Source organism: Sus scrofa, chromosome 13 (assembly GCF_054392235.1).
Source record: "Sus scrofa isolate SSC_HxYL_T2T_F1_AM1 chromosome 13, Sscrofa_HxYL_maternal_Yorkshire_Landrace_v2.0, whole genome shotgun sequence".
Taxonomy (NCBI): Eukaryota; Metazoa; Chordata; class Mammalia; order Artiodactyla; family Suidae; genus Sus; species Sus scrofa.
The window spans coordinates 45,331,402-45,348,893 of record NC_139395.1 but is presented as its reverse complement, the minus strand read 5'-3'; the positions used below and the strand labels follow the sequence as shown (position 1 = coordinate 45,348,893).

General features: G+C 44.3%; 1 protein-coding gene and 1 long non-coding RNA gene across 5 annotated transcripts in view; both read left to right on the top strand.

The window, feature by feature from the left end:
• The first annotated feature begins 1,359 nt into the window (after positions 1 to 1,359).
• On the top strand, positions 1,360 to 5,297 carry LOC146397300 (uncharacterized). The gene is made up of 3 exons (XR_014823159.1): positions 1,360 to 1,550; positions 3,647 to 3,746; positions 4,047 to 5,297. It is a non-coding gene; the product is annotated as an uncharacterized LOC146397300 (long non-coding RNA).
• Positions 5,298 to 11,189: 5,892 nt separating this feature from the next.
• Positions 11,190 to 17,492, top strand: part of SMARCC1 (SWI/SNF related, matrix associated, actin dependent regulator of chromatin subfamily c member 1) — a 166,999-nt gene continuing 160,696 nt past the window's right edge. For all 4 annotated transcript variants that reach the window (XR_014823048.1, XM_084988231.1, XM_021068731.2 and 1 more), the window contains exon 1: positions 11,190 to 11,486. Coding sequence is in view for 3 of the 4 variants with exons in the window: in XM_084988231.1 (XP_084844357.1) it covers positions 11,286 to 11,486 (201 nt within the window). In the remaining variant the exon portion in view is untranslated. The remainder of the gene's footprint in view (positions 11,487 to 17,492) is intronic.

Sequence of the window (17,492 nt, the reverse complement as noted above, 5' to 3'; positions counted from 1 at the left end):
AGATGGAGATTAGCTGGACATTTATGGGACTGTCTTCAGTTCCTCTGTTTGGGCATCAAGAGTTGGGATGGTGGGAGCTTCTACAGTGGCACAGCAGCAACGAACCCGACTAGTATCCATGAGGACTCAGGTTTTATCCCTGGCCTCGCTCAGTGGGTTAGGAATTCAGCATTTCTGTGAGCTATGGTGTAGGCTGCAGATGCAGCTTAGATCTGGCATTGCTGTGGCATAGGTCAGTGGCTACAGCTCCAATTTGACCCCTAGCCTGGGAACTTCCATATGCTGCAGGTCCAGCCCTAAAAAGACAAAAAAAAAAAAAAAAAAAAAAAAAAAAAGAGTTGGGATGGTGAAGATACTCAGATACATTGACCACTCCCACATTTTTATCACAAAACCAGACCTCTCTTCAACTCTAGACTTATCTATCCAACTAATTTACTCTCGGATACCTAGTAGACATCTCAGGCTTACATATTACATAGACAATATCAAACTCCAGATATGGTCCCTCATGAACACCTTCACCAATCTTCCTTCTTTCAAATTTTCAAGGTAAAAATTTTGGTGCCATATGTAGCTTACTGTTTCATACCTCACACCCAACTTGTTAGGAACTCTGTCAGCAACACCTACCGTTTCCTAAATTTCACTTTTTTTTTTTTTTCTTTTTAGGGCTATACCTGTGGCATATGGAAGTTCCCAGGCTAGGAGATCAGTCAGAGCTCTAGTTGCCAGCCCACACCACAGCCATAGCAATGCCAGATCCGAGCCGCATCTGCAGCCTACACCACAGCTCATGGCAGTGCTGGATCCTTATCCCACTGAGCAAGGCCAGGGTTGGAACCCCCATCCTTATGGATACTACTCAGTTTCATTACCGCTGAGCCACAATGGGAACTCCAATTTGAACTTTTCTTAACTATTCTTCCCAACCAGCCACTGTCACAGTCCAGTCATCTCTCCAAAAGGGTATTCCTGCTTGGGCTACCTGAAGTCAGTTTTAGTTCAGCAGTGATCATGATACAACAGCCCTTCAGTGGCTTACCACCTTACACGGGGTGAACACCCCAGTGCTTACCATGACCTTCTCATACACTGGGTCCTGTTGCCTCTCTGTCTTCACCTCTTTTCACTTCCCTCTCATTCTTGCTCTCCAGCCACTGGCTCTCACTCCGTCCCTTGAACAAGTCAGATATGTTGTCCTCTCATTGTCTTTGTACTCGCTTTGCAGCTGGGGTGGCACGATCTTCCCCAGGGCATTTGCTTGCTTCTCCACCTTCTCCAAGATTTTCTTCAACAGATTTACATAAAATTTGTAGCCCAAACATCTGATATCCATTTTCTTTTTCTTTTTTTCAGGGCCGCACCCACGGCGTATGGACATTCCCAGGGTAGGGGTTGAATTGGAACTGTAGCAGCTGGCCTACGCCACAGGAATGAGGGATCCAAGCCTCATCGGTGACGCACACTACAGCTCACAGCATTTCCTGATACTTAACCCACTGAGTGAAGCCAGTGATTGAACCTTTGTCCTCATGGATGCTAATAAGGTGAGCCACAACGGGAGTTCCCTTTCCTGTAATTTTAAAGGTGGCTTTTCATGTCTTCAAATGAGTTACTTAATTTTAGTCTGTGTTTGACATTTACATTATCTACATCCCCTGAAAGTCTGTTTAAAAAAAAGGGAGGCACAAGTGGGATTGTTGGCTTCTTGGGAGTGCTGGAATACAGGTTCAATCCCCAGTCTAGCACAGTGGGTTGGGGTTCCACTGTTGCTGCAGTTGTAGATCTGATCCGTGGCCCAGGAACTCCATGTGCTGCAGGGTGGCAAAAAAAAAAAAAAACTCTTATAGCTTTATCTCTTATATTGAGGTTTTTGATCCACAGTGAGTTAATTTTGTATATAATGTGAGGTAAGGGTCCAACTTCATTCTTTTGCATGTGGTTATCTAATCTAGTTTAATCAGTATCAGTTGTTGAAGAGACCATTCTTTCCCTTTGAGCAGTTTTGGCACCCTTGTCGAAAAATCACTTGACCATTGGAGTTCCTTTGTGTTGCAGTGGGTTAAGGATCTAGGATTGTCACTGCAGTGGCTGGGGTTGCTGCTGTGGCACAGATTCCTGGCCCAGGTACTTTCACATACTTCCGGCCCCCAAAAAATCATTTGACTATACATGCAGAGCTTATTCCTGGGCTCTCTGTTCATTCCATTGATCTATGTCTGTCTTTATGCCAGTCAGTCTCACACTATTTTGACTAATTTTGAAGTCAGGAAGTATGTGTTCTTCAGTTCTTTTTTTTTTTTTTTTTTTGTCTTTTTGCCATTTCTTGGGCCGCTCCCGCGGCATATGGAGGTTCCCAGGCTAGGGGTCGAATCGGAGCTGTAGCCACTGGCCTACGCCAGAACCACAGCAACACGGGATCCGAGCCGCATCTGCAACCTACACCACAGCTCACGGCAACGCCGGATCCTTAACCCACTGAGCAAGGCCAGGGACCGAACCCGCAACCTCATGGTTCCTAGTTGGATTCGTTAACCACTGCGCCACGACGGGAACTCCTCTTTTTTTTTTTTTTTTTCAACTTTTTTTTTCTGTTTGGATTCTACATGAAGTTTAGGATGTGTTTTTCTATTTCTGCAGAAAATATCTCTGGGATTTTGATAGAGCTTGCCTTGAATCTGTAGATTTCTTTAGTTAGTGCTGAAAGATTAACATTATTAAGTCTTCCATCCATGAATAATGGATATGTTTCCATTTATTTATGTCTTCTTTAATTTTTTTCAGCAACGTTTCATAGTTTTCATTGTACAATTATATCCCCTCCTTGGTTAAGTTTAATTCTTAAGTGTTTTATTGTTTTTGATGCTAATGTAAATGAAATTGTAATTTCCTTTTCATATTACTCATTATTAGTTATTAAAAATGCAACTGATTTTTGTGTGTTAACTTTATGTCCTACTGTTTTGCTGAAATCATGTATTAGTCATAACAAGTTTTAATTTTGGTCAATTTGATTAATATGTGTCTCAGGGTGTTCCTCCTTAGGTTATTTTATATGGTATTTATTGTGCTTCCTGGATTTGAGTGAGTTATATCTTTCCCATGTTAGGGAAATTTTTGGCTATTATCTCTTTGAATATTTTCTCTGGCTCTTTCTCTCTCTCCTCCTTCTGGTACCCCTATAATACAGATGTTGGTGCATTTAACATTGTCTTAGAGTTCTCTTAGACTGTCTTCATTTCTTTTCAATCTTTTTTCTCTTTTCTTTTCTGAGTCAGTGATTTCCACCGGGCTGTCTTCCACTTTGTTTATTTGTTCTTCTGCCTCCCGTATTCTACTGTTGCTTCCTTCTAGTTAATCTTTTATTTCAGTTATTACATTTTGCATCTCTGCTTGCTTTATCTTTAAATCTTCTATTTCTTTGTTCAATGTATCTTGTAATTTATCAATATAGCCTCCAGTTTATTTCCAAGATCTTGAGTCATCTTTACTATCATTAGTCTAAAGTCTTTTTCATGGCGGTTGGTAACCTCCAGATCGCTTAGCTGTTTTTCTGATTTTTTTTTTCTTGTTCCTTTATCTGCATCAGAATTCTCTCCCTTTTCATTTTATAAAGATTTTTTGTGTGGCCTCCTTTTTACAGGCAATACGGTTGTATCCTCTCTTCCTTCTGATGTCTGACTGATGTTGGTACAAGGGGGCTTGCAGGCTTCCTGATAAGAAGGACTAGCACCTGCCCACTGGTAGGTGGAGCTGATTCTTATCCCTTTGGTGGGTGGGGCTTTGTCTCTGGGTGTTTATCTTAGAGGCAGTGGTTGGGTGCCTGGGTGCCTGGGAGGTCTTTAGGGTGCCTGTTTGTTGATGGGTAAGGCTGTGTTCCCATCCTGTTTGTTGTTTGGCCTGGGGCTTCTCAGCCCTGATGAGCAGGGCCAGATTTTTCCAATATGGCCAGCTCCAAGGGAGTTCATGTTGATTATTCCTGAGAATTTTGCCTCCAATATTATTCCCACACAAAGAGCTACAATCACCCCCTGTTTTCCCAGGAGATCGCCCAAGAACTCCAGGCAGGTCTGATCCAGATTCCTATGGAGTCTCTGCTTTGCCCTGGGACTCAGTGCACAATGAAAGCCTGTGTATGACTTTCAAGAGCGGAATCTGTTTCCCCCAGTCCCGTGGAGCTCCTGCTCCACAAGTCCTGCTGGCCCTCAATGCAAAATTCTCCAGGAGCTCCTCCTACCAATGTCAGACCTCCAGTTTGGGGACCTGACATGGGGATCAAAACTCTTCACTCCCGTGGGTGAGCCTCTGTGATATAAGTTACTTTCCAGTCTGTGGGTCACCCAACCGGAAAGTATAGGGTTGCTTATATTGAGTAGTCGCCCCTCCTACTGTCTCAATATGGCCTTCTCTTTGTCTTTTGAAGTACAATATCTTTTTTGGTCATTTTCAGTCTATTTTGCTCAAGGTTGTTCAGCAGTTGGTTGTAATTTTGTTGTTTTCATGAGAGGTGAGCTCCAGTCCTTCTAACCGTTAAACAATTTTTTGCATTCATGGAATAAATCTCTCTTGGTGCATAATCCTTGTAATATACTGCTGAATTTGATTTGCTAGTATTTTGTTGAGGATTTTTGCATCCATGTTAATAAGTGATATTTCTTACAGTGTCTTTGTCTGGTTTTGGTATCAATGTAATGCTGGACTCATAGAATGAGTCTGGAGGTGTTCCTTCCCTTCAGTATTTTTGGGAAAGTTTTTGAAGTGTTGATATTAGTTCTTCTTTAAATGTTTCATAAAATTTACCATTGAAGCTATCAGGTGTAGGCTTTTCCTTTTGGGAGGTTTTTTGATAACTGATTAAATTGGTGTACTATCTTGTTTTTATAATTTATAAAAATGCATACATTGTTTAGGTCTAAATATTTCAATCTTGACCACATTGCTTTTAACAATTATCTAATAAAATGTTACATAATCTATTCCTCAGCAGCTTAAATATTAACATATTTATTTGAATTGAAAAATGAAGTCAGGTGTTCCCATTGTGGCTCAGCAGGTTAAGAACCTGACTAGTATCCATGAAGATGTGGATTCAATCCCTGGCCTCATTCAGTGGGTTAAGGATCCAATGTTGCTGCAAGCTGCAGTGTAAGTCACAGCTGTGGCTGTGGCATAGGCCAGTGGCTAAGGCTCCAATTTGACCCCTAGCTTGGAGACTTCCATATGCCAGGGGTGTGGCCCTAAAATAAAAGAAAAAGAAAAAAAAATGAAGTCAGTCTTTTGTGACAAAAATAAAATTTTTGCTGAATTTTTTGGCTATGCTCCTGGCATGCAGATGTTCCTGAGCCAGGGATTGAACCTGTGCCACAGCAGGGATCCAAGCCACAGCAGTGAAATGCTAGATCCTTAACCTTCTGAGCCATCAGGGAACTCCTTTTGTAGATTTTGTTTGACAGTAAGGACTGGATTTGTCAGGTTATGTGACAGAAATTTTCAGTAAGCTGAATGAGGTAAATGTTCGGCTCTACAGTCTAGATGGAAATATATCTAATCCTTGTGATAAAAGTATTTTACCAGAAATATTGTATTGAAAAAAATTTTTTTTTTTCTTTTTGTCTTTTAGGGCCGCACCTACGGCACATGGAGGTTCCCAGGCTAGGGATTTCATCGGTGCTGTAGCCTCTGGTCTATGCCAGAGCCACAGCAACTCGGAATCTGAGCCAAGTTTGTGACCTACACCACAACTCACAGCAACACCAGATCCTTAACCCACTGATCGAGGCCAGGGATCGAACTGTGTTCTCATGGATGCTAGTCAGGTTCATTAACTGCTGAGCCATGACCAGAACTCCTGTAATTTCAATGAAATAAACAATATTGTGATTTTTCACAAGCAGATCTGAATAAATTGAGTTAAACAAGATGCTTCTGAGCTAAAGGTAAAAAGTATTTGTCAGAACTCAACAAACTGTGCCACACAAGCCCTATCTAGCCTGTCACCTGTGTTTGTTTGTGGTAGAGTATTTACCATTTTAACTATTTTAAGTGCACAATTCAGTGACATTAAGTACATTCACAATGTTGTGCAGCCATCATTACTATCCATCTCCTAGACTTTTTCATCATCTGAAACAAAAACTCTGTCTGCCATCTGTTTCTATAAATAAAACTTTACTGGAAAACAGCCAGGCTCACTCATTTACATATTGTCTACAGCTGCTTCTGTGCTACAATGGCAGGGCTGAGTAGTTGTGACAGAGAACATATGGCCTGCAAGCCAAAAACATTTGCTATCTGACCCTTTTTAGAAAATATTTGCTAAACCCTAGTCTTGATAAATCTTAGAAAAGCCTTTTTGGTATCCTTCCCAGAAACGGAGAAAGCCAATGACTGTAACAACTGGCAAACAATCATGCAGTTTCTAATGCTTTTCTTTTCCTCAAAAATTGAAGAAATCAAATTAAGTTTTCACCATTTAAGCAATAAAAACACTTAATTGATCATTATATGAATTTACCCTACATTTAATTTGGAGAGCTCAGTGCAAGATATATCTCACCTCTAAACACTTTGGCATTTTTTTTTCTTTTTTTTTGGCTATGCCTGCAGCATATGGAAATTCCCAGGCCAAGGGTCCAACCCTCACCACAGCAGCCACCTGGGTTGCTGCAGTGAACACACCAGACCCTTAACCTGCTGTGCCATGTATATTTATTTATTTATTTATTTTTTGCTTTTTAGGGCCACACCCATGGTATATGGATGTTCCCAGGCTAGGGGTCAAATCAGAGCTTTAGCTGCCAGCCTACACCATAGCTATAGCAGCATGGGATCCAAGCTGCATCTGTGACCTACACCACAGCTCACAGCAACTCCAGATCCTTAACTCACCAAGCCAGGCCAGGGATCAAACTTGAGTCCTCATGGATACTGGTCAGATTCATTTCTGTTGAGCCATGATGGGAACTCCCAAAGTACATATTTTAATAAGAATTCAATATTTGTTTAGAGTTCTTTTCTTTTGAAGGAAGATTTATAGCAAAATGAAAAAATTTTCTTTATAATTCCATAATTGGTATGTATACATCTGTGCAATGCAAGTCTATTTCAAACTACAACTTTTCATCCCAGAAAATTCCCTCAAACTCTTCCTTCCCCCAGAGGCAACTATACTTCATAGTTTAACCTGTTCTACAATTTCATATATATTAAATCATACTGTAAAATACCTTTTGGATAAGATTTATTTCACTCAGTATAATGTCTGCACATACCAAGTTTATTCCATTTCATTATTACTTGTCAACTGGGTTATTGCTCTTTTCATCAGGGAGTTGTAAGAGTTCTTTCTATATTAAGGTTGCTTTTCATAGCTTTTGCTTGCACAGTATTTTTATATTATTGCACTTGTATACAAAGAGAGGACTGTGTGTATTCTTGTTGTTGTTGTTGTTTGGCCTCATCCATGGCATTCGGAAGTTCCTGAGCCAGGGATTGAACCTGTGCCACAGCAGCAACCCAAGCCACTGCATTGACAATGCTGGATCCTTAACCTGCTGCACCACAAGGGAACTGCCTGTATTCTGTTATGGCCACCAAATTATTACATATTTAGACTTCAATAGAGTTTAAGAGTTGTGCCTTCTGGCTTTTCCTATTCCCCTGCCATCTCTTGCCAGATAATCTAATCCTAAAGCCATTAGTTGGAGTACGGAAGGTAGATGTAAACATTTTAGGGTGGCTTAGCATAAGGTTGTAGGAGCCAAGATGGGGAGAGTGTACGTACATGGGAGGATAGCCAGCATGGAATTGGTTGCATTTAGGTGAATTGGTAAATAAGTAAATATAATAGGGACAATGGCAGTCAGATTTCTCATTGTTAGAGAAGGAAGTTTTGAATATGCATTTAGTCAAGTTTGGAACCACTTGGGTTTGTCTAATAAAAATAAATGGAGGAGTTCCCGTCGTGGCGCAGTGGTTAATGAATCTGACTAGGAACCATGAGGCTGCAGGTTCAATCCCTGGCTTTGCTCAATGGGTTAAGGATCCAGCATTGCCGTGAGCTGTGGTGTAGGTCACAGACACAGCCCGGATCCCGAGTTGCTGTGGCTGTGGCATAGGCCAGTGGCTATAGCTGCGATCAGACCCCTAGCCTGGGAACCTCCATATGTCACGGGAGCGGCCCTAGAAAAGGCAAAAAGACAAAAATAAATAAATAAATAAATAAAAATAAATGGAAGGGACATTCCCGTGGTGCAATGGGTTAAGGATCTTGTGTTGCCATAGCTGTGGAGCAGGTCACAACTCTGGCTCAGGAGTTCCTGTCGTGGCACAGTGGAAATGAATCCGACTAGGAACCATGAGGTTGGGGGTTTGATCCCTGGCATCGCTCAGTGGATTAAGGATCTGACATTGCCATAAGCTGTGGTGTAGGTCACAGACGCGGCTCTGGCGTTGCTGTGGCTGTGGGTGCAGGCTGGCAGCTGTAGCTCCAATTAGACCCCTAGCCTGGGAACCTCCATTTGTCCTTGGTGCGGCCCTAAAAAGACAAAAGACAAACAAACAAAAAACCAAAAAAAAAAAAAAAACTGTGGCCCAGGGGAAAAAAAAAAAGCTGTGGCTGAGGTTTGATCCCTGGTCCAAGAACTTCCGTATGCTGTAGGTGGGGCCAAAATAATAAAAAATAAAATTAAATTAATAGCAGGTTTGGTGAGGAATGGACTATTTACATGCTTTCAAAATACCTCCCCAGAAAATACTAATTAAGTATAAAGGCAAAAATAATAACCACCTTAGAGAAGCCTGGCAGATGCTCTCAAATATGACATCAAAGTAATGGAAGAAATGAAATCATGGGCCATTTAATTGTTTGCAGTGACAAAAACCCATGGCATGAAGAGTATCAGTCAAGCTCGCAATGAGAGACATTCTATAAAATGACTGGCTTGTTTTTTGTTTCTTTTTTTTTGGCTGCATCCTCGGTTTTGGAAGTTCTCGGGCCAGGGATTGAACCCGAGGCACGGCAGTGACAATGCTGAATCCTTAACTGCTAGTCCACAAGTGAACTCCTAAGATGACTGGCTTGTAGTCCTCAAAACTGTCAATTTATGAGAGATAAAAGACTGAGGAACTCTTCCAGATTGAAGATTTGAAATCTGATGTAACAGAGCACATGATTCTGAACTGAAAACTTTGGCATCAGGAACTTATAGGGGCAACAAGAAAAACCGAATAGGGTCTGAGGATAGTACTAATGCTAATTTCCTAATATTGATTATATTGTGATTATGTAAGAGAATATGCTTGTCTGTAGAAATACAAAGTAACATTTTTTTTTTTGGCTGTGCTCCCAGCAAGGGGAAGTTCCAGGGCCAGGCATTAAACCTGAGCCACAGCACTGACCCAGGGCCACAGCAACGACCATGTCAGATTCTTAACCCACTAGGCCACCAGGGAACTCCCAAACTAATACTTTAATAAAAAATTTACTTATTTTTTGCTTTTTAGGGCTGCGCCTGTGCCATATGGAAGCTCCCAGGCTAGGGATCGAATCGGAGTCATGGCTGCCGGCCTACACCACAGCCAGAGCAACTCAGGATCCAAGCCAAGTCTGCAACCTACACCCACAGCTCACGGCAGTGCTGGATCCTTAACCCAACCAGGGATTGAACCTGCACCCTCATGGATACTAGTTGGGTTTGCCACCCACTGAGCCACAGTGGCAACTTCCCAAACTAATACTTTTTTCCCTTGTTTGTTTTTTTAAGGGCCACAACCATGGCATATGGCGGTTCCCAGGCTAGGGGTCACATCAGAGCTGTAGTTGCTAGCTTATACCACAGCCACAGCAGCAATGCTGGATCTGAGCCACGTCTGTGATCTACACCACAGCTCACGGCAACGCCAGATCCTTAACCCCCTGATCGAGGCCAGGGATCGAACCCACAACTTCATGGTTCCTAGTCGGATTCCCTTCCCCTGTGCCACGATGGGAACTCCCTCCCTGATCACATTCTATTCATTCTTAAAAGTTGGTCTCAAAAAACTCGCCAGACTTTTCTCGAAATTAGTCACTTGCTGTTCTGAGGTCAGCTAGCACTGTGTTCAAAACTCCATAATGGCCAATAACACTTCGCTAATAACTTAAATCCCTTCTGCTTCTTTGTGGTTCATTCATTCATCTAATATTTATTGTACATTTGTTAAATAACAGGCCCTGTTCCCAGCACTGAACCTGTGAACAGGTAAAGTTTAGGCTCTCATGTAATTTCTCTGAGAAGAAAATAAAGACCAACTATGCAGAGAATGTCAAATGAGTATGATTGTTCAAGATTGTACAAAAAGTTCCCTAGTGGCACACTCTGTTAAGGATTTGGTGTTGCTGCAGCTGTGGTTCAGGTCTCGGGTTCAATCCCTGGACAGTTAACTTCCACATGCCGCTGATACAAAAAAACAAAAACTTAAGATTGTATGGTCAATACAGAAAAAAAACAACAAATTATAAACCTGCCACTCAGAAATTAAAAAAATAAAAAAAAGATTGTAATGGTCAGGGGTTGCTTTTGTGAAATACGAATTTGAAAGCGCCTAAGTGACAATTAGAGGGGAAGAGGTGTCCAGGTCGTGGGGACAACTGGTGCAAGGGCCCCGAGGCAGGGACAAGTTGGTGTGGCTGAAGCCTTGATAGGGTGTAAGATGTAGATGTGTCAAGTCGAAGAATGGTCGAAGGTAGTCGTCCCATGTGAGTGTTTTGTAAAGGCCGACAAGGTCACTTCGTGAAGAAAGTCTGAGGGCAAGTGGGGGCAGGCAGAGATTCCCACCTGGACTGTGGGTTCCTCCGCCGGCATGCGACACCGCATATAGGCTCTCCCTTGGAACATCTCACACCATCCCTTTTCTCCGGGCGGTTACAGTCGATTACAAAGAATCTCCGTGCCCCTGTAGACTGCATAACGACTCGACAAAGGGAACCAGGAAACTGCCAGAGGCACAGAAAGCGAGTCTAGGTGGCGGAGAGGATGCGCAGGCAGCCCCAGATGACGGAAGGGGCGGGTGGATTTGTTCTGCGGCTGGCCTGGCGTGAGTGCTGCGCATGCGTGTGCGCGTGCCCTTGTCGGTTAGGGCGCCGGTCCGGAGAAGGGGCGGGGTCGGGTATCTGTGCCGGAAGGAGGCTGGTTGGGCGGGGCCGGGAGGCGGCGGTGGCGGCTGCGCGCGCGCGCGCGTGCGAACGGGGAATACCGCGAGGGCCGGGGCGGGCGAGGCGGTGGGGACGACGGACGGCGACCATGGCCGCGGCGGCGGGCGGCGGCGGGGGTGGGCTGGGGGCGGCGGCGGGCGTCGCGGGCACGGGAGGCGTGGCGGCGGCGGCTGGCCTGGCTGTTTATCGGCGGAAGGACGGCGGCCCGGCCAGCAAGTTTTGGGAGAGCCCGGAGACGGTGTCCCAGCTGGATTCGGTGCGGGTCTGGCTGGGCAAGCACTACAAGAAGGTAGGTTCGCGCGCCCGTAGGGCGGGGAGGCCACGAGAAGGGGGCCGGGGGCGGCTGGTGGCCTCGCGGGCCTCGGGCCGCCCCTCCCCCCGCGCGCCACGAGGGACAACAAAGGCAGGAGCCTGGACCACCACGCCCCCGCGGTGCGCTCTCGGCGCCAGCGCGCTCTGGGCTCCGCCGGCCCTCTGGGTTTTCCTTGGAGCCCACGCTCCCGGGGCGAACTCTGTGAAGGAGCAGGTCGAGCTCAGCAACCCGGAGGGTGTGAATCTTTCTCTTTTGTTGGCTGCTTTAGGTGTGTGAACCGTGGTTATTAAAACTGTGCTAGAGTTGTAAAAGTAGCTGCAAGTTTTATTTAGAGAGTAGTCTTCACAGGTTAGGTGGCTAAGGTTAGGTGACCTCTTATTGAAATGCCAACAGGACTGTGGATGATTGTACCCGGACATTAGTAACAGCTGGTTAATACAATCAGACTATTGATGAGACCTATTAAAAGGGGCTTTTACCTCACCTTACGTCTGGTTATGTATAGGGGGGTTGCATGAGATAATGTTCACTTGTACATAATGTGAGGCATTCCCTGAGAACCCTATTTATGTTACACCCTACTTCATGTCACCTTTGTTTTCTTCATACCACTTTTTAAGATTATTCTTTTCAATAACCTGTTTCTCCTACCTTGGAGTGTAAGTTCTACTGAGTCAGTGGTATTGAAAGTTGTGACTTAGTCCTTTGTTAATAACACATTTTTTAGCTTCTTAATTTTTTTTTTTTTCGGTGGCCCCCAAGTCGTGTGGCCAAGGCAGGAAGTTCTTGGGCCAGGGCTTGAACCTGAGCCACAACAGCAACCCTAGCCACTGCAGTGACAACTCAGAAACCTTAACCCACTGCACCCTAAGAGAACTCCTTAGCTCACCCTTTATGTAAATAATTAGAGATGACTCCCTTAGAAGGTGTTAGAAAGCAGAATACCAAAAATACTGTCTGTGTCCCTGCTTTTCAGTTCTCTACTTCCCCCATTATGGACCATAGCCACTGGGGTGAGGACCTTGTCAGGCCTGTTCACTGCAGTGTGTCCTGGAACATGTTTAGTACTCAATTGTCTTGCCCTTAGTAGTTGCTTAGTCAATTTTTTTTTTTTTTTTTTTTTTTTTTTTTTTTTGTGTGTTTTTGCCTTTTCCAGGCTAGGGGTCTGATCAGAGCTGTAGCTGCCAGTCTGCACCACAGCCACAGCAACGAGGGATCCGAGCTGTCTGCTGCCTACACCACAGCTCACAGCAAAACCAGATCCTTAACCCACTGAGTGAGGCCAGGGATTGAACCCGCAGCCTCATGATTCCTAGTCATATTCGTTAACCACTGAGCCACAACAGGAACTCCAGTAAATATTTGTTGAGTGAGTGAAAAGATAAAGTAGTCTAGAAACCTACTCATTTGGGGTTACAGCACCGTGAAGCCTATTAGCTTTTGGAAGTTAGTTGTTAGGCTCCTGGAGGGATCTTGGGTTCTTTTGACATTACGCTCAAGTGGAAGAGCTGACATTACATCACTTGGGTGCTTTCAGATGTGATCGTCTCTTCTTTCCAGTTAAATTTATTTTTCATAGTGTTGGAAGCTGGGCAGTCTACGATAAGGGCACCAACAGATTCAGTGTCTTGAAGAGGGTCCATTTCCTGGTAGACAGCTATCTTCTTTGTTTTGAGATATGGTGTAATGGACAAAGGAGTTCTTTAGGGACAGAGGTAACCATTTCTTATCTGAAGTTTTAGGAAGTGAGAGTGTATTTTTGCTTACAGTATTTTGGTTTTTTTTTTTTTTTTTTTTTTTTTAACGGCCAGACCCTTAGCATGTGGAAGTTCCCAGGCTAGGGGTTGAATCAGAGCTACAGCTGCCAGCCTGTGCTACAGCCACAGCAACACCAAATTTGAGCCGCGTCTGCAATCTATACCACAGCTCACAGCCACTCAGTATCTTTAACCCACTGAGCGAGGCCAAGGATTGTTCCTGCGTCCCCATGATCTTAGTTGGGTTTGCTAACCACTGAGCCATGAAGGGAACTCTTGTTTTTTGTTTTGTTTTGTGTTTGTTTTGTTTTAAACTTTTTTTGTCTTTTTGCCTTTTCTAGGGCTGCTCCCTCAGCATGTCGAGGTTCCCAGGCTAGGGGTTGAATTGGAGCTGCAGCCGACGGCCTACGCCAGAGCCACAGCAGCGTGGGATCTGAGCCATGTCTGCGACCCACACCATGGCTCACGGCAACACTGGATCCTTAACCCCCTGAGCAAGGCCAGGGATTGAACCTGCAACCTCACGGTTCCTAGTCAGAGTCATTAACCACTGCGCCATGGCAGGAACTCCTGTTTTGTGATTTTTAAATGGCCGTACTCACTGCCTGTGGAAGTTCCTGGGCCAGGGGTTGAATCTGAGCTGCATCTGTGGGAATGACAGATCCTTGAATCCACCGCGTTAGACCAGAGATTGAATCTTCACCTCCGCAGCAACCCCACCTGCTGAAGTTATATTCTTTTTTTTTTTTTTTTCTTCTTTTTTGGCTGCCCCAGGACATAGGGAGTTCCCAGGCCAGGAATCAGATCTCAGCCACAGATGCGGTGATTCTGGATCCTTAACCCACTGTGCTCGGCTGGGGAAACAAACCTGCATCTCAGCTTGCCAGAGACGCTGCTGATCCTTTTTTGACACATGGGGAACTCCAGCAGTTGGATTCTTAGCCCACAGTGCCACAGCTGGAACCCCTACAGTGTGTATGTGTATGTGTGTGTATATATATAAATATTCACGCACACATGGATACACACATATTTGTATATAAAATGTGTGCATACGTATATATGTATATATTTTTTATTTTTTTAGGATCACACCTAGAGCACATGGAAGTTCCCAGGCTAGGGATTGAATCGGAGCTGTAGCCACAGCCACAGCAATGCCAGATCCTAGCTGCATCTGCGACCTACACCACAAATCACAGCAACGCAGGATCCTTAAACCACTGAGGAGGGCAGGGATTGAACCTGAGTTCTCATGGATCCTAGTTGAGTTCACTAGCCCTGAGCCACAGTGGGAACTCCTTATAGTACATTTTTTGATGCTTTGAATTTTTTTTTTTTTTTTTTGGTGTTGTTAGGGCTGAACTCTAGGCATATGGATGTTCCCAGCCTAGGGGTCCTATTGGAGCTGTAGCTCCTGGCCTATACCACAGCCACAGCAACTCGCTGAGCCGAATCTATAACTTACACCATAGCTCATGGCAATGCCGGATCCTTAACCCTCTCTGTGAAGCCAGGAATCGAACCCTCTTCTTCATGGGTACTAGTCTGGTTCATTACCACTGAGCCACGACAGGAACTCTAAGATGCTTTGACTTTTTCCCCTCTGAAATTTTGGAGTCATGTTTGGGATTGTAGATTTTTCTCATCTACATGTAAATAGACAAAAATACTGTTTTTCCTTATATAGTGGTAAAATGGTCCCTTTTTTGTGTAGACAAGAGCTTCTGGTAGTAGCTAAGGGAATTGAATATATTTATATTATGAAAGTATTTTTTCCTATTCTTTTTTTTTTTTTTTTTTTTTTTTTTGTCTTTTCTAGAGCCACTCGCACAGCATATGGAGGTTCCCAGGCTAGGGGTCTAATTGGAGCTATAGCCACCAGCCTACACCATAGCCACAGCAACACAGGATCCGAGCCGAGTCTGCAACCTACACCACAGCTCATGGCAATGCCGGATCCTTAAGCCACTGAGCAAGGCCAGGGATCAAACCCGCAACCTCATGGTTCCTAGTTGGTTTCATTAACCACTGAGCCACAATGGAAACTCCTTTCCTATTCATTTTTTTTTTTTTTTTTTTTGTCTTTTGTCTTTTTGTTGTTGTTGTTGTTGCTATTTCTTGGGCCGCTCCCGCGGCATATGGAGGTTCCCAGGCTAGGGGTCGAATCGGAGCTGTAGCCACCGGCCCACGCCAGAGCCACAGCAACGCGGGATCCGAGCCGCGTCTGCAACCTACACCACAGCTCACGGCAACGCCGGATCGTTAACCCACTGAGCAAGGGCAGGGATCGAACCCGCAACCTCATGGTTCCTAGTCGGATTCGTTAACCACTGCGCCACGACGGGAACTCCCTCCTATTCATTTTTAACTTAAATTTTTTTTTTTTTTCCCCTGTAGTCATGCATGCAGCATATGGAAGTTCAGCTTCCATTCGACCCCTAGGCTGGGAACTTCCTTATGCTGCACCTGCAGCCCTAAAAAGCAAAAAACAAACCAAAAATTTATTTTATTGGGGAGTTCCATTGTGGCTCAGTGGTAATCAACCTATTATCCGAGAGGACACGGATTCGATGCCCTGCTCAGTGGGTTGTAAGGATCCAGCATTGCTATGTCTGTGTCGTAGGCCAGCAGCTGCAGCTCTGATTTGACTCCAAGTCTGGGAAATTCCATATGCCTCGGGTATGGCCCTAAGAAGACCAAAAAAAAAAAAAAAAATTATTGAAGTATAGTTTTTCTTGAAAGTTTTTTTTTTTGGCTGTGCATGTGGCATTCCAGAGTGGGGATCTGTCCCTCGCCACAGTGGTGACCTGAGCCACGCGTTAACATCAGATCCTTGCTGAGCCATTAGGAAACTCCCTGAAAGTATTATCTTTTTAAATCATGTGTCTGTTAGCCAAAACTTAGGGTCTTTTTTCTTGTTTTTTCTTTTTTGGCTGCCCTCAGGCATCTGGAGTTCTCCAGCCAGGATCAGATCCGAGCCACAGTTGGGACCTAAATTGCAGGCTACAGCAATGCTGGATCTTTAACCTACTGTGCCAGGCCGGGGATTGAACCTCATTCCAGCATTCCCAAGATACCACTGATCCTACTGCATCACAGTGGGAACACTATTACATTGGGTCTTAATGTACCTTAATGTAGTTTTTTCCCCAAGTCTGAGTTTTTTACCCCATTTTTGTTGCATTTTAATTGACTTGTAATATTGTATTACGTTGTTAATATGGCTTTAACAGAGAAATACTCGAGTGATATTCCTTTGGATACCAAGGAAGAGAAAAGAAAAAAGGAAATACAGTAATAGTCACTTTTGTCTCCAAACTTTGTGCATCTCTTTGGGCACAATTTTAAGCAGGCAGTTTTAGCCTCGAATTCTTTCAGAGATTTTTTTTGGGTGGGTGAGGAAATGGCCGTTAGCTTGACTGCAGGATTTGTCCCAGAGTGTTGAGGCCAGTAGGCTAATGTTGGCTCTGTCTCTGAGGCCTTAAAGATAAGGTTAAAGTTAGGTTTGACTTCTCAGGCTTTCATAAAGCCAGAGTGTATTTATTGGGCTTACTCAGATTCAGAATGGTATATCCGTTGGGTTTGACATCTGGGCTTAACCTTTTCAGTTGGTGTTGGTGTGATGAAAGTATTAGCCAGAAGGTTCTTTGTTTCTGTGCATGATGTATTTCTACTTAGTGTACACATTGTTGGAGTTTTGTTTTGTTTTTGTTTTTGTTTTTTTTTGCCTTTTTTGGGCCACACCCAGTGGCATGTGGAGGTTCCCAGGATAGGGTTCGAATCAGAGCTATAGCCACTAGCCTACACCACAGCCACAGCAGCTCGGGATCTGAGCTGTGTCTGCAGCCTGCACCACAGCTCATGGCAACGCTGGATCCTTAACCCACTCAACGAGGCTAGGGATTGAACCTGCGTCTTTTTTTTTTTTTTTTTTTAATTAAATTTAATTTTTTTGTCTTTTTGTCCTTTTTGAGGGCCACACCCATGGCATATGGAGGTTCCCAGGCTAGGGGTCTAATTGGAGCTACAGCTGCTGGCCTATGCCACAGCTGTAGCAACACCAGATCTGAGGTGTGTCTGCAGGCTACACCACAGCTCACCGCAGTGCCAGGTCCTTAACCCACTGAGCGAGGCCAGGGATCGAACCTGCAACCTCATGGTTCCTAGTCGGATTCGTTTGTGCTGTGCCATGATGGGAACTCCGAATTTTCAAATTGTTAAA